The following is a 27,320-nucleotide window of genomic DNA, read 5'->3' on the forward strand; positions in this document are numbered from 1 at the left end:
GAATATATTTATTCCCATAATATTTACTGCGACCGGCTATAAACGTCTGAATAATTAAAAAATAAACTTCATGGAGTTATTGTCAAGATACTCACCCTTTCTGTATGCTGACCATCCAGCTGCCCTCTTTAATCGGTACTGGGCCTCCACCCACTATCCTCACTTGCTTATGAACAAAACAGGAGGCTTGAGAGACCTCAGCTACAGAGCGACAAAAACAAAGTCCTTTTTTTTAGCAAGGCAATTATACCCTTCTAAAGACGACGAGAATGTAATTATTCATATTTTGTGAATATATACTTTTTTCTTACAGAGTCACATTTATTAAAGCATTGGTCATTGGGTCATTGCATGACTGGCTAACATACTGTTATATATGTGAACAAACATACAAATAAACACAATAGATGAAAAATAATGTCAATCAAACACAATGTGCAAGTATTTTTAGGTGTATTTACCTTTTTGTGGAAGAGCATTCGGTAAGGGGTCACCTGCAAAACATGTAAGGAACATTTATATGAACAAATTATTATACGTCCACACCTACACCTCAGATTTCATTATTAATCAGCAGCCAACTAAAACAATAAGCATATTCCCAGGTTGTAGTGTAGTCTCAGTCTGTGAAAATGTGTGTGAGGTCCTTTGTATTAACTGGGTCTGGGACAGCATGTGGGACTGCTTAGGTTTCGCATTCAGCGAGCATGATCTATGATTGTGAAGCACCCACATCAACTCAGGTTGTAATGTGTGTGTGTGTGTGTGTGTGCGTGTGTGTGTGTGTGTGTGTATGTGTGTGTATGGGAGAGAGACAGAGACAGAGGAGGTGCGGACATCCAAAACTAGGAGGACTCTCTTTAATTAAACTAAGACTTTGTGGAAAGTATGTAGATGGGTGGACGGGTGTGTGTAACTGCAAAATGCAGTGTGTAACCTCACTATGCAAGTGCTGAGACTTTCAATGTTAAATGTGCAGTGCATGTGAGTGACCAAGGGGTTAATGACTCCCCAGGTGCATTAATTTTATTTAATTGTGGGAATTTAATGTTTAAACAAACAACAACAAGAAAAGGTATTAAAGTTATATAACTTAAAAAAAGTAACCACTATCAAAACACAGGGAGGCAGGGTTAACATAATAACGCCAACTTTTATCAAATTAAAGAGGCCCATGTGTTATCACTTTAATCTCTTCAAACAAACTTCTCACACATTTGATATTGTGTGTATGAACGTAACAGTCAAAAGTCAAACAATTCTAGGTGCTAATATCTACCCAAAGGCTATGGGACAGCTGTTGGGTGGATACAGCTTTGCATTTATGTATGTATGCATAACTTACAGAGCTTGACTGTGCAGTAATCCCAGGGGACGAGGGAGCTGTTGGTGTAGCACCATGGCCCATGCTTGTCCTTGTCTGGATTCCTGCAGAAATTCCCTTCCAGTTCTTCACTCAGTGTCACCACCTCTCGCTTATTCCTGATAATAGAAATTTTAGAACATGTTAGTATAATGACATAATAGAGAAATGATAAGATGGCATGCGCTTACATAATTACATAAATCACTGCACATTTATCACACAATACAAACTCCAGAATCACTTGCAGGAGAAAACAGAATAATGGTGTATTATCTTATTTGATATCTTACACAAATAAAGTGTTTGTAAGTTTTTATAAGTACATACTTCCTGCAAATTTAAACCAATCAGATAACTACATAATGAGATGTGGCTGTGTGTTCACATACACTGAAAGCTGTCTGAAAATTGTGACCATAGAGGAGTCATGTATACTTTTAATTTAGGTATATATCACTAATATTTTAAAAGATCTCTAAGGTAAAGAAGGCTACATTTCATTTTTTATAAAATATATTGCTGGGAGTTTATTTGAAACAGGGTGTTCTCATAAATATTTTTTTTTAAATAATTGAAATTAAATTAAATGTTAATGTATAAGATATTGATTTTTTATTTTATTTTAATATTTCTTCTGCTGCTAGACGCTATATTTCAGTCTAAATGTAGATTTTGCTTCCCTGTATAGTTTTAACAGCCTAAGAACAATATTTAACTTATTTTATCTCAGCAATAAAAGAGGTTTTACTGTTAGAACTCCTGATTGTAGTTTGAAGAACACACTAGTTTGAAGAACACAGCTTGTTTTCTCCTAGATGTGACCTGTCAGTATGTGGGTGTGTTCAGGTGCATCATCAGCTCATCTGATTTAAGATCATTAAACAATGATTTATTGATTTTCCAGGCCAGATGTTGGATGATAACTATTAATAAAACTAGACTGTTATAAGGAGAGCTCATGGGAGTCAGTGAGAATGTGACATGTGTTTGTAGGTACTACTGAGAAACAAAACTAATTTGATAAGTTGTCTAATCAGGATGTTTATGTAAAGGATTCCCTAATTCTGGTTTAACTCTCTGTTAACACAAGCCCTGTGCTGTCTAGCTGTGCAGTTGTTCCTCTCTGGAGGAATGGAGAAATATTTGGCTTTGGCGTTAATCATGACCTGACCCTTTTACACTCAGCTCTCCCACATTAACAGCCAGAAATCTTCCACATTCAGGGAACACCACTGTCAAAACACTACAAATTTCCAACAGGAATTCCATATGTGCAAAGTAACTCAAACTCTGCTAAAAATATAGAAATAAACCTGATAGACTGAACACTTCAATCCAATTTTCAACCAGTCTCTATAATAAATAATGAACCTACCACATTTCAGCCCCAGCCTTTCCTGTGAGCGACCCCTGACCTGACCGTGATGTCTTTTGGGGTGTAAGCCAAACAGAGAACCTGATCAGCTTTGATGTGTTCGTGGTGAGAGTTCTGTGCGGGGAGTGGGTGTAGGGAGGTCAGAGGTCAGTGGTAAAGCACGCTGCTCCAGCTGGGGTAGACAGTGTGTAATTCTTGGGGAATTAAGTCACTCCAACTGCCACACTTTAACATCAATTAGAGCTCTCTAAAACCAGGGTCCTCCACTAAAATGTGTTTTTCTTCCTCAAAAATCTGCAAGGGGCTTATTTTCTCAAGCAAGACAAATACACCCCGACAATCCGGAGACCCCCGCGCTTTGTTTCACTGCCCCGGTGGGTTTCTGTGGAGATGGAGGAGCGTGAACTTTGACCTGTGACTTGTTTATAAAACAGGGAAGTTATTTAACGCCACACATTTCAGGTCATTGCGGACAACTGGGATATCACTGATATCAGGAAACACACACACAAACGGATGCCACCCTAAATACATCAAAAGGTTTTTCAAAAAAAAAGAAAATCTCAAAAATATAAAACATCTGTTTATATGATGTAGGTATAGCGTAACTTATTTTAAATTACTGTATTTCATGTGAAATGCAGCTGTAATCATACACAAATCAATTAGGGAGTTTAAGGTATTGTTCCCTTAAAAACAATTGAGGATAACTCAGCTGTGAAAATCAAGCAGCTTGTATCAAAGAAAAACGCAGTTAATAAATGCAGTTTACTTGACAAGAAATGTCTGTAGATCATTTTTTAAATATAATAATTCTATTTCCATAAATTGGGAAATAACAAGTAAATAACAAATAAACAACAATATTAACATAGTTCAACCTTTAACTCTTTGTTAAGCTTTGACTATTGTCAAGTATTGTAAAGAACCTTCATCCACATAATTTAAAGTAATACAAAAACTCTTTAGCTCAAATACACTCTAGTTTATGTAGTTTCTGCACTACTTATAGTCTTTATAAGCATAAAAAAGTAGCATCACACATAACATCTGCCTTCTATGACTGTTATATATATGCACTTTTAATTAATAGTTTCAATAGTATTTTAGTATAGTAAGTTTAGGCAAGTTAAATATCAAAAAACACTAGAGTTATAAAGAGTATTAGTAAAACTAAAGAGTATTAGATCTGGACATGAACAAAAATTGGTACTGTGCCATTCCTAAAAAATACCATATGGTGTGTCTATAGTTTTTAAAAAATCCACACTTCAGCAATCAGTATAACTGATATTTTAATCAGTATCATTTCAATGATATGCTCAAGGCAAAAGTGCATGATCATATAGTAAGTCTAATACAGAGCATATGCCATATGCCATCTTGGCTGCCCCATTAATTTTATTACTGAGCTGTACCCTTGAACCAAAGAAGCAAATAGATCATTCATCTCCTAAGCAGCAGAGAGGCATTATGAGGCTGTCCTTGAGATGCTGCAATGAATAAAGTGTAAGAAATGGACCTAGTTCTGTTTCCATGGAAACAAAGTGAATGTCAGTGGCTTAAAAGATTTGCTGAAAGAGCGTAAATGTTTATTGTCCTGTTGCATGTAGATAGAGTTGAAAGATTGTGAGATCACTAATAATTCGCTCCAAATGATCTCACTTCTTTGGCCAGTTCTAAGGGTTACTCAGAATAAAATTAGTTCTACTGTATGGTTAAAGCAGGGATGACCAAAGCCTGGCCTTGGGGCAAATGTGGCCTGTGGACAGTCATTGCAAAAAAATGTAAAGACGAAAACTGGGTGAAACATATGTATGGTTGAGTTTTTGAATACAGAGTATAAATAATGTGTTTGGATAAAGAGAGTGTATTTTTATCGGGCCCTGTTGAAAAAAGTTTGGACACCCCTACTTTCAAGAAACAGTCTGAGAGTTTTGGGGATTTGAGGATTTAGAGACCACCCTGGTGAGAATGTTTAACTGCACAGGGCATGGGGAAGAGTACTTTTAAAGCAAGTAAATAATGTAAATGTGTAGAGCAAATACATTCAATAAACCTACCAGACCACTCTGTTTTGAGAATTAATATATTAGACATGCTTTGCAGTCATGTTCGTGCTGGGACACTGATCCAATTAATTCAATTAGAGGAAAACTACTGTTTCTTTCAATTTAAAAAAACAAACGGTTTCTTTGAAATCTCTGGACATGGTCTCACCTCTCACTGTGATCTCTCCATGGTGCACAGAGAATGCCTGAACGAGTCTTCATCTGCTTGCCTCTGTACGTCTCTTCACTGCCTTTGTAACACTCTGGAACAGCACATGACAGCACAAAATAGAGGAACATGGTCAGAGGGGAACAGATTACAAAGTGTAAGAGATGCGCTGCAGATGTGCTGATGTTTCCACTCATATTTTATTGCATATGCAACCAAAAAGCTTGTCAGGTTTACGAGAAGCTGACGGTGCTCACAGCAACACCACATCACAGCTCCTGTGTCTCAGTGCTCCCTGAGCCTCTTATCCCAGTGGCCTCAATCAGAACTGCAGCTAAATCGATTTCAGCATCAGCTCCTCTGTACGTCCTCCTATGCAGGCTCCCCTGGGCCCTGCCAGTCACAGAGAGCTGTCAATGGTGATTAATGTTTGAGTCACTCTGTCTCCCGCACTGCTGCTTTCAAGGAGCTCGGACTACAGGGACCAGTCAGAACCAGTGCCAAAAAGCAGAAGTAGAAGAAAGGGAGCAATAGCGGTATCTTTTTCTAACTGATGCAATAAAAGAGAAATTCTATAGATCTTAAGTTTTTGTAAGACCAAAGAAAATCAAAGTTCACATTACAAAGAACAAAAAATCCAAACAATAAATATTTTAGGTTGTTCTGATATGCAAAACAGAAAAAAATCAAATGGAAAAATCCTTCTTTGAATCGTTAGCAGAGGCTGTGCAACATTCTTGGAGAGCAGCAATCGCTATGCAGTTTAAAACAAGTAAGGGGCTGATTAAGAGCACGGATGAGAATACAGTTCTTTATGCCTTGTTTTTGTTACACAATACTAAAACAACATCTTTTACACGTTTACTTATGTTGTTCATGAAGACTTCAATGCAAGACTTATGCAAAACATTTGTCTCAGCAGCCTTGCAATTCTCAGATATTGGTATTTTACACTGCAAATGATATTATTCTGAAGAAATACACATCCATAAATACTTGTGATATAATTGTTTAGCAGATATGTTCTGTTGTGCAAATGCATTTTATACTGTATAATCTCTAGGGATGCTCCAATATGGGTTAGTTATTATATAAATATTTAATAAACAATGAACATTTTAAATAGCCATGTAGACAAGCACAATATGAGCTGGTATTTTGTGTAATATAACAGATTGTGTAATCAGTTGTGACTTTGAGACACGACTGATGCTGTGAGTAAAATCTGACTCTGACTCAACTTTAAACTTGCATCAGATCTGGATGACTCGGCCCCTTCCACTGGCTTTACTCTGTGTATAAGATTTATTTAAATGATTTTTTTTTTTTTTTAGCCATTTCTGAGCTGGATTATTTGCTGATACTTGACAACAGGTTGATGGTGCTGGTTAGCTGAGGTATGTTTTGTTGTTTAATATAATATACAGTATATGTCTTGTCTGAGGCTTGCTCTGAACCCAAGTAAGAAAGCCAAAATAAGCATATGATTAGTTATCCGCAATGCTAACAGACAGTAGCTGGTCTCAGCAGCACTGAGGGGGGTTAGCTGTGGGTTAAATATACTAAAATACAAGCTAAAATACTCACTGATAGTTGAGGTTGATGATACCACAATGGATACCACATATTCTGAGCTTGAATACCGGCATGTATTTACCCAGTAGCAAGGCATTTTAACACACTGCCATTTAGGTTTGAACACATGTAGTTTTGACATATGTAGGGTTAAGCATTTATGTGATAGTGTAGGCTATAAGTGATTTTGGTATCAGACCGATACCAATATGATTAGATGTCAGTATTGAATCAGCACACCCCAACTTAATACAATGACATACTTTGGGGCAGCTGCACATTCTATGTGTTTGCTACAGGAATATAAAGCATAAATCCATAATGAATCATCCACCATCAGCACCTGAACACACATATGTTCTTCTGTTAGTTCCTCACAGCAGGATTCCAGTATCTAATGTAAAGCCTTCCCAAAAGAGAAGAGGCTCCGACTGCAGCCAGTGCTGGATGAGCTATACCTCATGAGGAATGAGGAATGACATACAGTGAACCCATTAAACCTCTGTATGTTTCAGTGGCCCAGTAAGGCAGTGCAGATCTGTAGTAGTAGTTGGCCGAGCCTATTAGAAATGTGGGAGTCATAAAACTACAAGGGCTCAAATACTGAGACTGACTGAGACTGAGAGGTTATTTTTTCCAATAACACAAGCACTGTACTTACAACCTAAGATACACAAGGCCTAGCAGTCGATACAGTATGTGAATGCTGAATGCCAAGTGAATGGACCTCACCCTCAGGTTCAGTCGCTGCGGCTCCACAGCGTGGGATGTTCTTGCAAAAGGCCCAAGGGATGTTTGGGTCAGTGGTGAAGCACCACGGGGCATCACGGCCATCAGGATTCCTGCAGAAGTTCTCACTAAGGTCCCTGCATTGTGAAAACACACACACACACACACACATAAATAACATTATGTGAGAATGAGAACTGTTTTTATAGAATTCTGTATTTTACTAACAACATGACCCAGTCCTGACCACAGATAAGCACATATTTAGAGTGGGAACTCTGGAATTGACAATCTTGCATTTTTACATCCCACATTACTTCTACATTCTACACCTGCTAAATTAAATTCAACGGTTACTGTGGGAACCACATAAATCTACTCCTCACATGTAATTAATGCTCTTTTAGACAATTTCTGTTTAGTCCTTTAAATTCTGCTCTGCTTTATATTTGAATCCCTATATCTTATTGAAAAGGTGGTGAAATGAACTAACATAATAGTGCCATCTCTATAAATTCAATACATTTCCATGATTTCTTCATGATTTTCCATGCCTTCAAGGCAAATTTTCATGATCATACGATTTTTAAAACAGTGCAAACATGGAAAATACAACCAAAATCAACTATAATTGAAATTGATTATGAATCTGACACACAATTTGTAATAATAAAATGTGTGTCAGATCCTGAGAGCTCCACTGTGTAGGGCTAAATTACTGAATTAACTCTGAGCCGATATATATTCTCCATCGATAAACGGAAACACAAAGATGTGTAGACCAAATTTTCTATGACTTTTCCAAAACTTTCTGGGTATTTTTATTTTTCCAAAACTTATCCAGGCCTGGAAATTGCTTTTTTCAAATTCCAGGTTTCCAGGTTTTATGACCGTAGGAACCCTGTATGTTGCTGTGTTTTTCACTAATATGTGTTTACAGTTCTTATCCAAAGATCACTTCACAAATGTGCATTGTTTTTAGTGGAATTTTTGATAGTAGGGATTTAATTTTTAGCAAATTACAATTTCGGAGGTTTAGATGATGCTTTCATTATGCAATTTCATACATCATTCACTTTATTATTTTTATTTTGTATTTATAGTTAGTGTAATGATTTATCATCTGTTATCTCAAACATTTGATAAATATAAATATAAATTTTCCGTGATGTTGATGTTAAAGGGTTAAGATGTTTACATTTAAGCACTTACTTGCATCTGTACTTTTGAGGCATATAAGAGTGTGAATGAGGAAACTGGGCATCCCATCTCTGACAGGTTAAACCTTCACGAGGCACCGCCACTGTCCCTCGATATCCTGCTCCGTTATCACGGAAACATGTAGTAGTAGTTTCAATGTTGCTTTGGTTGTCAGAGTCTGAAAAAGAGAAGAAGGATGGAGAGAAAGAGAAAGAGAGTGAGAGCGAGAGACAGAAAGACAGAGATAAACACAAACACTCCGTCAGCATGATAAATAGTGAATCACACATCACACTCACTCTACAACTAGGGTAGTTCAGAATGCAATAATAACAGCTCTGTTTTTCTTAAGGGAAAGCAATGCCTCCCCAGTGAGTCAAAGCAGTTGCTTAGTACAACTGATAAAAACAGGAGACAGCAGATTTCTGGTAAAATGTAATTCAATCTTTCTTAGACATTCCCTTTAAATCTGCAACTTTCTCCTTCATATATCAGATCACTCTATTTCCTGAGAATTCTCAAGAAAAACAACATTCGAGAGAAGCTGCTGGTGTCTTACTATCGCTGTGCCATTGTGAGTGTGCTAACCTACTGCATCTCAACCTGGTACAGTAGCTGCACAGTGGCAGAAAGGAGAGCACTACAGAGAGTGATCAACGTGGCCCAGAAGATCACCGGCTGCCCGCTACCCAGTCTGGAGGACCTGTTTAGCTCTCGCTGTCTCAGCAGAGCAACCAACATCCTGAAAGACTCCTCCCACCCTGGACATCATCTTTTCCAACAGCTGCCCTCTGGAAAACGCTTCAGGTCAATCACTTCCATGACAAACAGACTGAAAAACAGTTTTTACCCCTGTACTGTACGAGAACTGAACACTGCAAAACACACGCACACTCTCAGACCACTACCAAGGAACTGAAAAATAAAAACTAACAACCTTAATAACCGGACTTATAACGCACTGTGCACTTTCTGTATTTATTTATTATTGGGTAAACGTGTTACTATATTGTTTATATTTTCATACATCCACTGTACATTTTGTGTATCTGTACATAGAGCTGTTATTATTTTATTTTTGTTCAGGCACCGTAAGGATTGCTGCTAAATTTCGTTGTACACTGTGCAATGACAATAAAAGTATCTTATCTTATCTTATCTTAAAGTCAAATTAAAAGTCACTTTATATAAAAAAATAACAGTATATTCTCCTGTGTATACTCCGATTACACAGACCTTTGTAATGCCATGCTAACACAGTTTAGCTAAATTGGAGTGCCGCATGCTCAGGCTGTGGCGTATAGTCCTCATCCTCATTAGTAGCAAGGTACAGCTGTAGAAACAATAGGATCCTTTGTGCTTTACGCTTTACTGTGTTTACTGCAGAGCAGCAGGGTTGTTTTTAAGGGTTTTAAGAGTGTGTTCTGGCCTTAAGAAAGGGAATATGATATACAGAGGACGCACAATTTCCAAATGGACCAAGGCCATCTAAACTCACACAGAGGGGATGATCGTTTATACAGGCCTGGTGCATCAACATCCAAACAGCGCTGACATACAGTGTACGGGTAATATCTGTGCAGGGATTTCAGTGCTAAAAAAATAAGTGCTTAAAAGCAGGGCAGATTCACAGTTCTGTGATATATGGACATTTTGTTCTGCTATTTTCTGGCATACAAATGTTGTTCACTGAAACAAGTATATATCTGAGCAAATTAAATTGTTCTAAATCTAGTCTAAATATCAGATTTGTTCTCAATTTAAAGCTGCTGTAAGAATATTTGAGTATTAATTACTTATTTTAACTTTAATACCTGATTATATACCTGTTTAACTTAAATACCTGTTTAACTATATGTCTTATTCCAGTGGCATATATTTTAGTGCTGATAGTTTTTTTACAGGGAGCAAATAAAATTAACCAATTGCCAATAATTTGTGAAGCAGTGAAAATGTGATCATTAGTATGATGGTGCTCCAACCTAATCTTATTAGGATAAATTATGTGGGGGAGTTGGGGATGGGATGTGGTGGTAATCATCTAACACCAAAGCTCGTAATGCTATATGCAATCAATTCCTCACAGTGATGTAAATATATTTAATATATCTAGTATCAAGCAGAAAGCATTCCCTGGACAGTAGAGGCATTCTTTTTTAAATGCTTTATTTCAGAAGAACAATAAATGAGCAGGTGTCCTTGTACATTTGTCCATATAGTGTATCTGTTATTTCTTGAATTTAGTAAATTTATGTGGCAATAATAAATAGATTTCTGTGTTTCTTTTGTGTTAAGAAAAATGGGTAATAAATAGCAAGGTTGTGAATTCAATGACAAGGTCTCCTAAAGTCAAAGGCCTACAATTGTTGGGTCCTTGAGGAAGGTTCTTAACCATCTCTGCTCCCCGGGCACCACAGTGATGGCTGCTCACCGCTGTGGGCACGTGTGCTCACCGTTGGGCAGTTTGTGTGTTTGTGTGGGTGTGTCTGCTAACTAGTGTATGTATAGTATGTATAGTATAATATGTGCAGGCATGAGTTAAAGGTGGAGGTCACATTCCAGCTGTGCCCAGCACAAGTATGGTTAATATTGTTGTCATGCCTTGTTGTCTTGCCTTGCCTTATAAGTAAGTAAAATAATTTAGAAACTAGTTAATTAATATTGCTGTAATAATCTCATAATGAGAAATATTAGATGTGTTCATTAATTTCAGAGGAGTTTGCAGTGTTGACACTCAAGCAAATCTCAAAAAGCCATTAAAGCTTCCCGCATCGCTGCTCCCTGAACCACCACGTTGTTGTCCTGCTAATGAAAATAACCCCCGGCAGAGCGAGCAGCAGCAGTGGGAGGAGGAGAAGGAGGGGTGTAGGAGAGTCATTATAATAACAGGTTAGTGCCGCTGAGATGAGGCTGCTGTATGTACAGCCTGTCTGAGAATGCAGTGGTGGTGTGAGGGGGAGACCCACACACGTGTTATGCCTTTAGGGTGGATGGAGGCTTTACATAGCAATCCAAACCACAGCGCTCAGCTCTCATGCAGATAAGGCCACGCACCGCCGCGCTGATGAGGCAAAACAAATACTCGGAGACGTTAGCGAGCTCGAGGAGGCAGGAAGCGTAGCGGAGTACGAAGAGTTTTATGGGTGAACCCTTCACTCCTCTCTCTGCTGCAAACAACATTCCTGTGAGGGTCCCAAATGAGAAGGGAGCTACCAGAAGAGGAAGCTATAAATTTCACAAGCTTCTTCTTTCCCTCTTTTTTCCTCGGTTCCTTTCTTCTTTCGATCTGCCTATCACACAAAACTCCTATTACACATACACAAAGAAAGACACTCACCACACTGTTTGATGCTGCAGTACTCCCAAGGAACGTCAGGGTCAGTGGTGAAGCACCAGGGTCGCTGGCGCCCATCTGGGTTTCTGCAGTAGTTATCCTTCAGGCCGTTATCTGGATACCTGTCAGAGGAAGGGCAGAGCTAACTCAACACACCACACTCCTGCTGGCCCACATACACAGCCAGGCTGATTTACAACACAGAGAACCAACAAGAACCTGCAGCCAAGAAGAGCAACCCATTCAGAGCTACTATTGAAGTCAGTGGGGTCCCTCTGAACTGCTTGGATGAACCCTTAAAAGTCTAAAACAACATGACTAAACTTGCCTTTTGGCAGGTTCACACAAAAGCGTCTTTTCTGCTGATTTATGCTAAACAGGGACATGACACAGTTCCCACACTGGCAAGTGCTGGGAATATGTTTTATTGATTTTTCAAATGTTTTCAAAAGTTGTTGGCAAATGCCATTCCTCATGAGGTAAATGTAGTACGAGTAGTTCTTTGTGAGATTAAAGAGCCTCGGTTCTTGTGAGTTTAGCAACTCTTATGGGAGAGCAGCTAAACAAACTGACATTTCTTTCTAATGCCATGCCACTGTTGTTTCCCAAGACTGCCTGGATCTAAGTTAAGAAGTACATTAGGCTAGTGTGCAGATAATGTAAAACATTGAAGACATTGATGTTAGTTTAAGCAGCAATTATTGCTCAATATTTAATCTGTGTACAACATGCAATGGGGAGATGTATTTTCTCTGCAGCGCACAAATAACAAATATAACACTCCTCAAAATGTCAAAGATGATTATTGCCCCTGTGTATCCCTGCTAAAGGCTTAACAACACTGTGTATGATTTATAGCAGTATAACTACATGTGTACCCAAATAAATGTAAAACATTTGCAAGAAAATATTTGTACATGTTTTACAATTCACAAAAGCATCACCCATCCACTGGATACTCTTACACACTGTATAGTTAGCACTACAGCTCTTGTTCCCTGTCAGCACGGCCAAATAAGCACATTTGGGCAATGTACTCAAAGAAGAATTAAGAAAACAGTGTCTATAGCTGCGTTTATGATTCTGAAAAGGAATTAACTAAAAATAACTTTTATAACGTTTAGTTTAAGATGTAAGGAAAGTTTAAGTTTAGGTTAAGATGTAAGAAAAGTTTAGGTTCAGGTTGAGGTTAAGTTTTGGTTGAGGTTTATGTGTATGTTTAATTTAGGTTTATTTTAAGGTATAGTTTCAGGTAAAATATTATAGTCTTTTTTCTTTATATTATCGCTCAAATTATTAGATTTTTGCTTGTCTGGATTGTTTCAGTAATTTAAACACATGCATGAGGGTTCATCTATATTTAGCACGCATTGTACAAATGCTAATTTTTTTTTTTTTTTATCATATATGCACATATTTTACTAAATTCTCTCGTGATTAGGACATAAATTTGTGTATGAATTTTGGGCCTTCTTGGATGCACTGATTTTTTAAGGGTTCATCCTCAGATTTTTAATGAGATTTAGTTTGTGACCAACTGTCAGAGCTAAGGTAAAACCTTCAGCTTGCCCCTGCAGGTTAAGGTAGTCCATTGTGAATTCAGAGACATGCTGTAAAAAAGGGTGCATCACCATAATGTACCTGACTAAACAATGACAATGAACAAACCATTATTCTAACAAGTTAATGAAGGTCTGAGACCTTGGTAAAAGATACCTGAGAGATCAGCTCCCAAACTTAACATTTGCTTGGTGCTGAACAGTGCAGTACAGTACTGTAATCTAATCTTTCTTGAAATGTTAATAAGAACGTTGCTTTATTTACCCATATGCTTTTTTAGAGACTAGTTCATTATCTACTCACTTAACTATTCACACAATCAGAAATAACAGACCTGGGGTGCCCAAACATTTGCACTTCTGCCCTTTTGCCACTGTATGTGTAAAGTATAACATTCACATACCTCCTCTTGTTATGGCGAACACAGATTAAGCATTGTTTGGGTCTTGGTACTGTGCCCTCAATGTTCTCTCATCATATCTTACAATACCCTGGCTATGAAGGATTTACACAGTATAATGGCTAATGCAAATATTTAGCGAGAGGCTTAAATTAAACGATTTGTAAAAACATAAAGTGCCCAGAAGATTTATATAATAGTGTGAGAAGTGTGTATACAGTTCTTTCTGTTTGCCTAATCAGCAGAGTCTTCTCATATTGTGGACACAGTGTGACTGCTGTCCGCTTATTAGCGGTGCTAATCATTCTTGCAGGGTTGCACAATTCCCAGCAGGGTTGGTGTTGGTGATTGATGCTTTCTCATGAGAATAAATACCAGGGCAAAAGATTCATTACTACCTTTTGGGGTGGAAAAGGTGTTTGTGAGGTTCGTCCAGGTCCCAGCGCTGGCATTCTCTGCCACTCTCCGTGTGGTCCATGGGTCCTCGGTAGCTTTCTCCATTACACGTCATACATTCCACTGTTGAGAGGAACACGGCTGGTAAGAATCTCAGTCTGGAGGACTAGACCCTGAGGAATACTTATACACACAGCTGAGGTACATTAGCATGCTCAGGGAGGAGAAATTTACTTTAACCTGGCCAGCATATTAAATAGACAAAGGAAAAAAAGGAGACGATGATGGAATGTTAAACACACAATTGCACATGCACGTTTTGCCTAATCGTGGCTTAGGTTGATGTTAATTGTAATTTATCTTTTACATCTGTCTCGTTCAGCAATTTCACTAGTAACTGAAATTGCCATTATGTCTCAAACTGCAGCCTTCTTATAACATGCTAAATCAGGTAACACCTTACCTTAATAACCTGAAATCCCACCTATTAAGCTGTCAATATGATTTCAGAGTCACACCGTGGTCTCAAACACATTTCATACGATCAAAGGTTAGTGCAGGAGCTTAGTAATAACGGCCCACTGTTGGAGTGAACTGGACGTCGCAATGGAAAGAGGTCACATAAGTATCAGTACACTCTCTAAAGCCTGTTATGACTTGTTCTTTGCTATAAAGACTGGAGCAGCATATTGGAAACAGATGTTTATGCTGGCCATTTTCATAAAACCTTGATTTTACATCCCTCTGTGTGTGTTTCGGATTATGGGAAACTAATTCATTAACAAACCCTCCTCCCAGTCGTATTTTACCACAGCGCTCTGAGAATAGACAAGAGCCTGTCTCTGTTTGCCTGATCGCTATCTCTCCAGCAAAAAAAAGGAAAAAAAGAAAAAGAAAAACCCTCAACATCCACTCTCAGCATACTCAGTCCACATTCTCCCATATCCTGATTAAGTGAACTGCAAAGTACATGCATGCAATAAGACTCCTATCTGGACATGATATCATGGTGAGAAATTCTCCCAGTGTACCCCAAAACAAGGCTTTCTCAAAATGATGATACTAATGAGTGTACTATAGAGAATGGAAATTAAACATAGTGTTTGTTTCACTTCAAAGAAAGAAATCAGTAAACACAGGAGAATTCTCTCACTTTCTTACCCTCTGAGCACTGGGGAATGTTGCAGTTTTGGTAGCGTATGTTGGGATTCTTTGTAAAACACCACGGTCCTGTGGTACTGTTGTCTGGATTCCGACACAAATTGTCTCGAAGGTCCTTCTTCTTGTGTCGCCGAGGTAAGAAACTGTTTGAAAAAGATAATAATCAGGGTGAGCTTAAAGAATGTATTCTTTTTAATTGTAAATTCAGGACATAACATTAAAATTATTATTAACATAAAAAAAAAATTCTCTTCTCATAAAGTCATTCACATGCACTTTCAAATACACATACAAATACCTGTGCACAACCCTTCTAATAAAGTATTTCAGCTACTTTAAAATGCACCTATTGCTGACACAGGTGTGCAAATAATAGGACTCCCAGGAGCACATTTTGGTAATATGCATAGTTCTTGACATAGGCTAGATATAAAAAAGGCCACATTATAATCTTTAAAATGTGTTTGTGTTGCAGTTGTTTGGTTTCCAAAGGGATGACCAACAAAGTACAATCCTGTGCAAATTATGCAGCAGAAACATCAAACATCACAATTAAAGGAGCAGGATGGCAGCTTTATAAACTGCATTCACTGCATTCAAACTGTTTGGTTTAAATGCCATGAAGATGGCAACTGTCTTATGTTTCTTATATAAAAACATAGATTACTCAGATACACAGTTTGATATTTACAATTTCAATATACAGCATGTTACTACTTTACAATTATATATTTTTTTAAGTTTTCATTATGTCGTATTGGATATTGCAACTGCTCTGAAGCATTTCAAAATATGAGTTTTTAGTCATATTGTCCAGCCCTATACCCACCCCCCTGACCTTGCTAACACCCTTGTCACTCTATGCAATTAATTTTTATACAAAATGCTTTTAAAATGTAGTAGAAAGCCTTCCCTGGACAGTACCCTCAGATAGTTAATTCAAAAAAGCAGGATACTCTTTGTTAATACCCTTGATTTTTTAGAGAAAACAATGAATGGGCAGGTGTCCCAATACTTTTGTCCAACAGAAAGCCAGATGATCACTGCAGATTGTGAAACTGCCTGTGGCATATCCTCCTCTCCACACTCCCACTCAAAAGAGTAAATCACAAAACCACGACACAGGTTCAGATCAAAAGAGACAAGAGCCTCTTGAATTCCTTGAGGTTTTTTTAAGTAACAGACTCTCTGACCGCAGAACATCTTTCACACGCCACATAACTCTTGAAACTGGAAATATACCTCTGACCTTCTGTTTGACTTTGAGTAAAAGGGGATAAACCTCATTACACATGTGGAAGAACTGTGACAATATGTTATTAAATAGCACACAGCAATATAGACACAATATCAGCTCATTTATCTACATTTGATTATGTGTAAAAAAAAACTGCATTGCTTAAAATCTCTTTTAAGACCTGAGTTTTCCAATAAATCCTGGTAAAAGTCCAACCCTCTCAAAGAAAAGTCAGACACCAATCAGATTGAGCTAAGCTTAGTAACTCAATTTGGCTTTGTATGATATTCTTCATACATGGACAATATGTTGTTAGTATCACTGCATTCATCTAAATCAAACATCAGTACCAGGAGGATTCAGGGTGAATACACATATTCATTATATTCCTAGTAATGGCCCATGAGTCCCATTAGTATGTTCAGAAGCACACAGGAAAAGACCCATTAAAGTGGAGGGGAGTATTCCATGCATGACTATACAAATATTTACTGTACAAATGTCCATTAGAAAAGATAATAAGTTGTAGGGGAGGGAAAAAGACTTAAAAAAGACTCAAGGTCTGTTCAAGGTAATATTCTTTTCATGCGTCGGCAGCTTTCAGAAGTCAGGAGATCTTGAGCTCTTTTGGCAGAGAGACAGGTTCTCACTACTCTCTCTCTTTCTATCACTACTAAAAGCAAGGCAATAAACTGACAGCATCCCTAATGAACCCTTGCAGTTATAATGAACTCTTGGCAAATAAGTCCTTCACATTAGCTATCTTATCTTAGCTTTGTCCTGCTACACTGACCCTCCACAATGACCTTGTAAACACAACATCTTTTCCAACACTACACAGTTTCTGTGCCGTTATTTTTAGAGCTTTTCTGTATACAAACCTGCAGCAATTCACAACTGGCTATTTATAGGCATTATTGTACTCCAACCATGTTCATTATTAACGCAGCATGAGCAGAAATGCAATGTGTTCCTTTAGCCGGATACTCACAGGCATGTTGACCTCTGACTCTATTGCATTATTAGCTGAGTTCTAGAAAGCTGAGCTCACTGTCAGAGCTGGACAAGGGAGGTTCCAAACAGCGAGAGAGGCCAAAGAAATCAGCTTTAATAGCATGCCAAATAAATCACAGAAAACATTTTATCGGTAGATTAAATCATCAAAGCAGAGAGGTGAGAGGTGTGACATTCATCTGTTTTAATGTAAATGTTATTTTATTTTATTTGCTATTCAATTCCCAAAAAACTGGGCCATGAAAAAGAGAAGTTCTAGGCAGAAGAGGACTTTTATATATAAAAAAGCTCATTCATAGATGGGCACATGTATTGGGAATTTTCTACTGATTTGTCCTTCAACATGAAATAGCACAAGCAAAACTTAGAGAATCTTACTGGTGTTCATGTGGGGTGTTCAAGTCCCATTTCTGGCATTCTTCACCTGTCTCAGTCTTCGAAATCTTCCCTTTGTAATTCAGCCCAGTGCCAATGATGCACTCCTTTACAAAGTCTGCAAAGACAACACATCAAAAATGATTAGTTAAATCACAATGTGAACAATTAACTCTACATTTTTTCTACAGTAACCTTAAGAGAAATATACTTAAAAATAGTGCATTATGGAAAATCAAGCTATGCTGACACAGCATATGACACAATGTGATCATGACACAGGCTTCTTATGCATCATCCTTTTACTGTAAAGATGAACTCTGAACATATAGGTCAGCAATGGCTATATATAGCTACAGGGAACTCTTTGGAATAAGTTGGATTTCTATATTATTACAAACATCCCACGAATTAAATAATCCATTCTATGTAGGGTTTAACACCTAATTCAACACCTAAAGGCCTTGCTAACAAAATGATGAGCAATGCGATGACTCATCCTATCCTAATGCTATGAGGTCTGACACCTGTGCTTTTCTAGGGATGCACCAATCCAATATTAATCTTAACAAATTTAGCTGGATCAGCTATTGGATAATTAGATCAATGCAAAGGACCAATACACCATTGCACGGCAACTGAATGAAGATTCTCTAGGTTTCAGAGTAACCTACATATATGCCACAGACACATATGATAACAAACAGCAAGGTTTACCCCATATTTGCAATATCTAACCAGTGAAGCTGCCATCCACTACAAGCAAGCAATCCAGACATGATACACTTATCACAGCAAACAGCAAGAACTGCCTGGCCAGTGGTATCCTTCACCTGTCATTAACTATACATGAATCATTCAGCTTAATAAAACTGCTAAAATCCACTAACTTACATAAATGTAATCCCATTTAGTTTATTAAATAAATAAGAAATAAACACTCAGGAAAAAGGAAAGAATATGGATGAGAAAATAGATTCATGTTCATTTTGTACTTTTCTTCCAGCCCCAACACTTGTCACACTTTCAGATTTAGAGTTGCCATCAGATCAAGATATTAAACCTGGTAGATATCTATTTGAGTTTTACAGGGCATCAGTAATCACTCTGCAAGCTCTGAGATCACATCTTTCAGAAGTTCAGCCACAGAGCCAGCAAGTAAACCAGAGCCAAGAAAAGGATGATTTGCCTCTTCTAAATATAGGCTTAAAAATCATCAGGGATAAAATCAAGATGATCAAAACAATCTAAATGAATCCTGTAGAAGATATTACTAGGCATAGAATCAGAAGGTGGTTTTACTATTGATACTTTACAAATAATATATATTTTTTATTATTCAATAATACACTGAACCATTTTGTAGTGCAAAGGCAAAATAAGCATCTGCTACACAAAATGCCATCTGTGTTAATGAGTCTGCCATCAGAAAAGTACTGGACAAATTTAGTGTTGATGAAAGATTGTCAAAAATTAAACGCCAAAATCAGACAGTATATCGGATTAATTGTTCACAAAAGTTCTGTTCATTATGGAGGTTTCTCTGGACAAATTTTACTTTCTAGTAAATGCAATCTATTCTTTTTGCAAAAAACATACACTACATAACAACACTAAAAAAAACATTGAGGAAGTACAAGACCACAGGAGCTCTCTTGCTGCCTGTGTATTCCTAAATGTACCAGTGTATTCCTAAATGTTATCAGGAAATTCTTCAACAAAATGTCAGGACATCTGTCTGTAATCCAACTTCGAAAGTGGTTGGGTCATATGATCTAAAACTGATGCAAAACTCAGAAGGAAATCAGCAACAGAACAGCACAAACCAAATAATTCCCACATTTTAGACTAACCAAATAAGAGCGGTGTAATGTGATCTGAAGGATTAACTGAAGTAGGTTTACAGCGAGACTGGACAGCAATTACAGAAGCATTTTGATGAGATTAGCAATTGGATAAATTATTACACTTGTACATTAGAGTTCTATGTACTTAATGTTTACTCCATCATTTTTATGTTAGCATAATACAGTCCAAATAAAATAAATCTAACTTTACAAGTAAATTAAGCTGTACAAGTTTTTATTGATAGAAACATTTTATAACTTTGTTCAGTTAATATCTAGAAATTCCAAATGTTTATTAAACATCATATGTTCCAGTAAGTATTTGTTACTGATTTCTGCAAACATGCAGAAAATTCCAAGGAGCTCAGAAAGTCCTAACTCTCCTAACTGTACAGTAGATTTAATTCATTTACTTTAAGTATGATATCTGAGGTTTCTAATGACAGTAGGTAATATCATCATAGCAAGATACGTAAACTGTAAGTCCATAATTGTAAGTCTTTCATAAAGAAACTGTGAGCAGATAATAAGCAGATAAATAGGTGTCTTTCTATTATATTCAGATCCAGACATCCAGATGAATGCCTTTATAATCAAACACTGTTATTGAAATGAAAGCATCAGAAGTGCAGGTTAAAGTAATGTTTTTACCTTTTTTCTGGTAGAGGTCAAAGTTGAAGTCATTCTCTATGCGGACTCCCCGTGTGAAGTTATCATAGGAGAGTAAATGACACTTTGTGCCATTCTGATCAAAGCTGAACGCTCTAGAGAGAAAGATTGTGTGCAAATTAGTTACTTAATTTAGTCAATCTTGGCATAATGGATGACATAATAGGTAAACTATGATAAAGATCAGAGTAGGAAATGACAACTTGCTACTGACAACAGCTGCTACATACAGTATTCTGTCTGTCTCAGTATATTGATGGCATTTCCACTTAAAGCTTTCAGAAATGTAGCTTTAGAATTAGCTTACTGCCTTTACTGAACATATGGTATATAAAGGTTCAGGAGAAAAACAAAGTGACCTGTGGGCCATCATTACCACAGCACCCTGGCAGGCAAATTAAAAATGTATTAGCAGCAAATTCAGTGGGATAGTAAAGTCAGTGTTTGTACAGTAGTCAGCATGGATTTCAGTCCTAAAGAGAAAATAAAGAATAAAGACATGCAGGTGACATAAGCCAACAAATCCTCTCAAATCTCTTTGTCACTAAAAAGCATGGGTGTTGCTTCCCTTCCTTCCAAAGTGCAAAAATGCTGTTAGTCAAAACATGAAATAGGAAGTAGTTGATCTGCTGAATCCATATTTTCACTTGTAGTGTAGCTTCCAGCTGCTTCCTCTGAGCACACTGCGCAGTGTGCCTTAGGCCAGTGCTCTGCTATTTAAACCCTGAGGAACTATGGAAAGCGAAATGCTTGAGGGCACAGGCTAGACATTTCTCCACTATCCAATGCTTCACTGGGGATTCCTGCCAATTTAAAGATTAAATTCACCGTGATATATATATATATATATATATATATATATATATATATATATATATATATATATATATATAAATATACATATATTTTTTTTTTATGAAAAAAAACAGGAATGCCACTAGGCTTGATTTTCTGGGGCATATCAAAAAATTCTAAATACATAAGCTAAAGAGTTTCCCCTTTAAGGCTTACATGCTTAAAGCTACTCAGGGCAAACATTATAACAAACTTCAAATTCACCAGACACTATTTCCCAAGGTGCCCCAGCATTTTTCACTTAAAAATATAAGATGGTGTTATTGCTGCATTTCATTTTTAAATAAAAGAGGCACTATGCAGTTCTCTTTAGTAACCGTGTTATTAATCAAAATGGAACAAAATTACCCATTTGGCACACCAATTTTAGTTTCAAATGAACTACTTTTTGTCTCATTTGAACAATGTATGTGTGAATTCACTACAATACTTGAATAAGTAGTGCAGAATAGACTATCAGAATAGGAAGATGATGTGGACGTTTGTATAAAGGATCCTGACAATGACTTGGAAGATCAAAGACAGCACAAAAAAGGAGATTCATAATGCAGAATTGCTGGCATGATAGCTGTCTAGCAAAGGGTTTAATTCTGTGTTATTCAGGTCAACTGGTAGTCTGGAAATGTCCAAAGAACAGAACACATGCAGACAGGTTGCATGCATTGTAACCTTAATAGGCTTCAGTACCTGCAGGTGAAGGATGGTTTCCTGTTGCGACTGCAGCGGCGGGCACACTTTCCTACACTCATCTTCCTGCTTTTAGTCATGAAGGAGGAGTCAGGTGGTGCAACCAGGCGAACCCCATCGGTCTTCTGGTAGTCCTGCAGAGCATGTCTTTTACTTTCTGTCATTAAAAAAAAAAAAAAAGATTTTGTTACGAACATCAAAAATACATTGGTTGAGATACTGATAAAAGTATTAGGACAACTGCTCACTACCGGTTTCTTTTGAAATTCAGGGCATTAAAAAAATTATCTGTGTGGACAGGATGTTCGATTATCACTACACCACATCATTTTTAACTGCACAACTCAACACAAAAAGTATTGAATTCGTGCCAATAGGCTCTTGTTTATCTGCTGAGTCCTACTCCATTGACAGTACATATTTTCAGAGGTGAGACAAGCTGTGCGATTTTATTTGCACATCTGTCAGCAACAGGCACAATTAAAAGTATCTGAATGCATTCATTAGAGCCAACATTTAGACATATAGTGTATATTATATTTTATTAAAAGAAAACATAAAACCAGTCTCACACAAAAACCTCACATTTTGAAATCATGTGCATCTAAAAGCTGTTCTTTGCATTGTATTGAAATTTCATGGTGAATAGACCAATAGAAATTCAAAATAACTTCTTTTATATTTTTACACTGACTTCCACTGAAATGTAAGAAAGTCTTTATCCCGTAAAGTTACTATTTTGGGATAAGGTCAAATTTAGAGATGGTAGTGAGTAGGGCTTGGGCGGCATCATTGATTGCAAATAAACATTGATTTGCATAATTTAATTATCTTCTATCTTCTTGTCTTCCTCTACATATTATCCCAAAGCTAAAATATGTAATGACGTTATAAACATTTTGTTTAAGTTTTAATCTAATATTTTGGCTTTCACACTGATCAGGCAAATAATTATGACTATTGTCCTCGTTTCTACACACACTATCCACTATCTATTTTTCAGTTCCACTGATCATGTAGGAACATCACAACAGAGCAGGTATTATTTAGGTGGTGGACCATTCACAGCACTGCTGTGACACAGGCATGGTGATGGTGTGTTAGTGTGTGTTGTGCTGAGGTTTTTTTACAATGTCCAATCAGTGTCCACTCTATTAAACACTCTTACCTAGCTGCTCCACCTTGTAGATCTAAAGTCAGAAACAGAAACTCATCTGTTGTGGCAGTGTTTGTGTTGGACTTCCTCGAGTCCTTCATCAGGACAATACTGCCTAGATAATGCCTAGAGGACAATACTGCCCAAAACACTGTTAATGGACTGTTCTCAGTCCAGCAACAGCACTAAGGTGTTTAAAAACTCCACGCAATAAAGAGCACAGCACATGATAACACCACCACCATGCCAATGACACTACAGTGTTAAGAGTGACCCACCACCCAAATAGCCTAATACATGCTATGTGGTGAAGGGGTGGGATTATATATCTATATTGTGATATATCATATTGTTTCGATTGTATTGTATCAATATACTGCATCAAATGTCATTATTTTTATTGAAACATATTAGATTTACTAAAATTACTGCTTCATTACTTTAAGTGGTTGTGCCAATCAATTGAAATCCTGCACTAAAGAATTTTGATTGTCAAATTCTGACAACTGGTAAAACTGACACCAATAAACCTGTAATTGCTGGTATTTGTTCAATTAGGAGTATTTTATCCTCCTATTTTATGCCATAAAGTGTAGTAGAGAATTGTCTAGTGATATACTGACATATCTCAGTTTGGTATTGTGATATCGTTATCGTGGGCCCTGTGATTCTCACCCATAGTGTGACAGTCCTGTTAGGACCTGATCATTGAAGAACAGGGCGAAAGGAGGATAACAAAGTATTCAAAAAAACAGAACGACTTTGGTACCAACAGAGCACAGAATTGTTCTGTATAAATTAATAGTTTTTTTCCACTTATTTTGCACTGAAACTTATTTTTTTCCTTTTTTTTAGCTTAAACTGTGTTTGATTGTGCAAATATCTGGTGCATTCCTAGGTAATTTCAATATCAGATTTGTATAACTTTGATAGAAATAATAAATATGAATGGAATATCATTTGGGCCAATTTGAGCCCTAACGTAGAGTATAACCAGCAGACTGTAAGACTAACTCACTAAGTAGATCTGGCATCAGCACCATGAGACAAATGAACACTGAAGCAGTGGAGTAGTGGAGTGGAAAATGAGCCAGTTCAGTGTGTTTCACTGTGTGTAAGAGTAATCTAGAGTGTGTAATAAGATGCAAGGACATCCATCATTGTCTGATTAAGCATGGTGACTCAGGCCGAGTGGGTTCATTGTGAGGGCCTTAACGGAACCGTGCCAAGTAACCAAACTCCTCGTATATTGAACCATAGACAAACTTCAACATGCATGAATGAGCTGCCATCTCACTGTCCAAAACTATTGGATATGGTCACAGTATAAGGTCTTAATGGAAAGAAGAGAGGGGAGATAAGCAGAGCAAGCCTGTAGCCAGAAAACAGGCATGCATATTAAGTGCAGCATAGAACAAGTAGAAGGAGGAAAGAGAAAAAAATCACATCTGCATCCTCATTCACAGCAGTAGCTCCCCTGGTACCAAGCTTGAACCTCTGTCCACTTAAAAAACTCCTGAAATTCAGATCTATGGCTGGAGCTTCCTTTACCAGCATGGATTGTTTTATTAACCAACAAAATATTTGTAAACTGAAATAAGCCGTCTCTATTAAACCATCCCAAGAAGTTCACCTTCTCCCCTTAGTGGTACAAGAGCTACAATCATGTTTTATTTAATATATTTGAACACACAGACATTTGATCTTTATTTTAACTGTATTGACAGATGTAATAAGATGTAATGTAACTAAACACATAAAACTAAAGCAATATTTTTTAGTTTAAAAAATGGTTAGATAGGTTATTGGAGGAGCCTGTCTTATTTAAACCTCAGACATTTAGTTTAGCTTGATCTTGATTCTTGAAATGAGTGGTATCTTCATGGCCAGATCCAAAGAACTATCTGAAGCCTTTAGGAAGAAGCCGATGTGGATTCCAACATGGCCATGTCAGGACATTCTAGAAAGTTCAGCCCAAGTGCAGACCACACGATGCACCCAACATTGCTAAAATCACTAGAAAGTCCACATTTTGCCAGAGAACACCAGGGCCAGAACAATGTGCTTTGGACAGAGGAGTCTTTGGTCTTGACCTAATATTGTTTGCTTTTTGTTTTGTTTTTTGTTTTTTTCACACCTACCAAGATAATCAAACTAGCTTGGCCTCTTTCTGATGATAGATGATACACTTTCACATCTACTGTGACAGTAAGAGCTGCTGTAGGTCCCATGATGACATTTTAGGATTGTTGGGGGCTTCTGCATCTACCATCAGAAAGAAACTACACAAGTTTGAGTTTTTATGGAAGGTGTCAATGTTGTTTTAGAGCTTATTGCTTTCTTAGCTAAGAATCACACAGCTGTAACCTAGATATATCTGCATCTCTCTCCCTCTCTCTCTCCATCTCTCTCGCTCTCTTCTTCTCACTCTCATCTCTCTCCATCTCTCTCTCTCTCTGGCTGTCCATCTCTCTCCCCGTCTATCTCTCTCTCTCTCTCTCTCTCTCTCTCTCTCACACACACACACACACACACACACTCTCTCTGCACACCCACTCTCTCTCACTCTCTGTCAATCTTTCTGTCCCTCTCTCGCTTACTCTCTTTCTCTCTCTGTTTCTCTCTTTCATTCTCTCTCTCTCTCTCACTCTATCTTTCTGTCCCTCTTTCTCTCTCTCACTCTCCTTCCCAACTTGGTGACTCATTCATCCAGATGTTCTGGCAATAGGAAAAAAAAACACTTTCACTACAATACTTCCCCCCCCCTTGTTTACGAAACTCCATTTAATCTGAAAACAAGTGTTCCAGCATATGGAGTAACGTTACATGGACTCCATCATTCACAGAGTTTTTATAGCCAACAGTGTCCCTGCTGTGCTGAAACACATGTACAGCAGGTCTTGAGTTATGCTGTTATATTGGACCCATCAGATACATGATATTAAATGGTAACGTTAGTTAGCTTAGTTTACGTTATATTAGCTAAGCTCTTGTAATTAGCTACATTTCAGGTGAGGACAGGACAGGACATTTTTAACGTTTTTTGGCAAATAAAATATAAAGTCGAAATTAAATGGATTACACGTGATTTTTACATGAACAGAATTAACATTTTGTACCCAAAATGAATAAAAAATGTATAAAATCTAGTAACTTAAATAACCAAGCTAAGTTACATACTGGAGATAACACATCATTATCTAAACAGCCGTTAGTCAGACGAGAAGTCAAAACTTACCTGAGTACACCAGCACAGCCACACAAAGCAGAATTTTGTAAATCCACATGGTTAAAAAGTGTCTAATATCTTCCAAAAACGCAGAAAATAAGCTATTAAAGCGTCCAAACACGACTTTATTCGCGTCTAATAAGCTAATAAGCAAATGCCTCCCTCTGCTACTCCTCGCGCACTGAGAGCCGTTTAAATACTGAAGGAAATCTGGCGCGCGCCGCGCTGGCTTATGTTTTTCAAAAAACCACCCGTATTCTGCTAACCCCTCCCTCCCAGGGAATGAAAGGCCAATAGTATCGGGTCCCCTGTTCTAGGATTGGTAGATTGGAGGTGAGTGTGAGTTTTTAGCCAATCGCAAAAAGTTTAGCGGTAAACGGGTGGGCAAAGAAATATGTGTAACGTTTTTAGTGAGTGAGTTTGTAGGCAAGCACATCTCACATGTATAGTGACTCAGGCCCCACCCGTTTTTCGATAATCCCGCCCCCTCACCGCACTTCTGATCTATGAATGGTCAATAGTTTCGCGCCTCCCTTGCTGTCATTGGTCGAATGTGAGTGTGGGCTGTAAGTGTGAGTTTTTAGCCAATCACAAGCGCGAGGTAAGGGCTTTTTTATGCTTTGGTGCGGTATACGGGTGGGAAAACTAGTAGCCATACGTATACACTGTGTATAACCTCCGTTCCTCGGCATCCAGGAGCAGAGCTTGTGTTTATGATATGAATAATTTCCGGAGCAGTGCTGCTGCTGCTAATGCTGAGGTTGTTGAACTGAAGCTGAGCGGGAAGTTCACTTAACACGCAGGAACAGTTCACTGCAATATTGTTCTGCTGACTGACTGTCTGACGACCTCGTGCTGCATGGGGAATGTCCATGTCAGTGGATTGCAGCAACTACCAGATTTGTTCACTACCAGAAGCTGACCTTCCTTCCTGT

At 37.7% G+C, this 27,320-nt stretch overlaps 1 protein-coding gene across 2 annotated transcripts in view; it reads right to left on the reverse strand.

The window, feature by feature from the left end:
• The window catches only part of LOC103033838 (hepatocyte growth factor), a 35,790-nt gene extending 9,203 nt beyond the window's left edge, over positions 1-26,587 (reverse strand). Inside the window, exons 1-13 of one of the 2 annotated variants that reach the window (XM_049483598.1) lie at positions 26,395-26,587; positions 22,001-22,157; positions 20,441-20,553; positions 17,946-18,060; positions 15,317-15,459; positions 14,158-14,278; positions 11,803-11,921; positions 8,478-8,643; positions 7,269-7,402; positions 4,962-5,055; positions 1,346-1,482; positions 462-494; positions 96-201 (exon numbers count right to left, since the gene is read on the reverse strand). In XM_049483598.1, the coding sequence (XP_049339555.1) occupies positions 96-201; positions 462-494; positions 1,346-1,482; positions 4,962-5,055; positions 7,269-7,402; positions 8,478-8,643; positions 11,803-11,921; positions 14,158-14,278; positions 15,317-15,459; positions 17,946-18,060; positions 20,441-20,553; positions 22,001-22,157; positions 26,395-26,443 (1,487 nt within the window). In that variant the 5' untranslated portion in view covers positions 26,444-26,587. The remainder of the gene's footprint in view (positions 1-95; positions 202-461; positions 495-1,345; positions 1,483-4,961; positions 5,056-7,268; positions 7,403-8,477; positions 8,644-11,802; positions 11,922-14,157; positions 14,279-15,316; positions 15,460-17,945; positions 18,061-20,440; positions 20,554-22,000; positions 22,158-26,394) is intronic. The other variant, XM_007250939.4, reaches the window with a different exon arrangement.
• Positions 26,588-27,320: the final 733 nt, after the last annotated feature.

Source organism: Astyanax mexicanus, chromosome 9 (assembly GCF_023375975.1).
Source record: "Astyanax mexicanus isolate ESR-SI-001 chromosome 9, AstMex3_surface, whole genome shotgun sequence".
In the NCBI taxonomy this organism is placed as follows: domain Eukaryota; kingdom Metazoa; phylum Chordata; class Actinopteri; order Characiformes; family Acestrorhamphidae; genus Astyanax; species Astyanax mexicanus.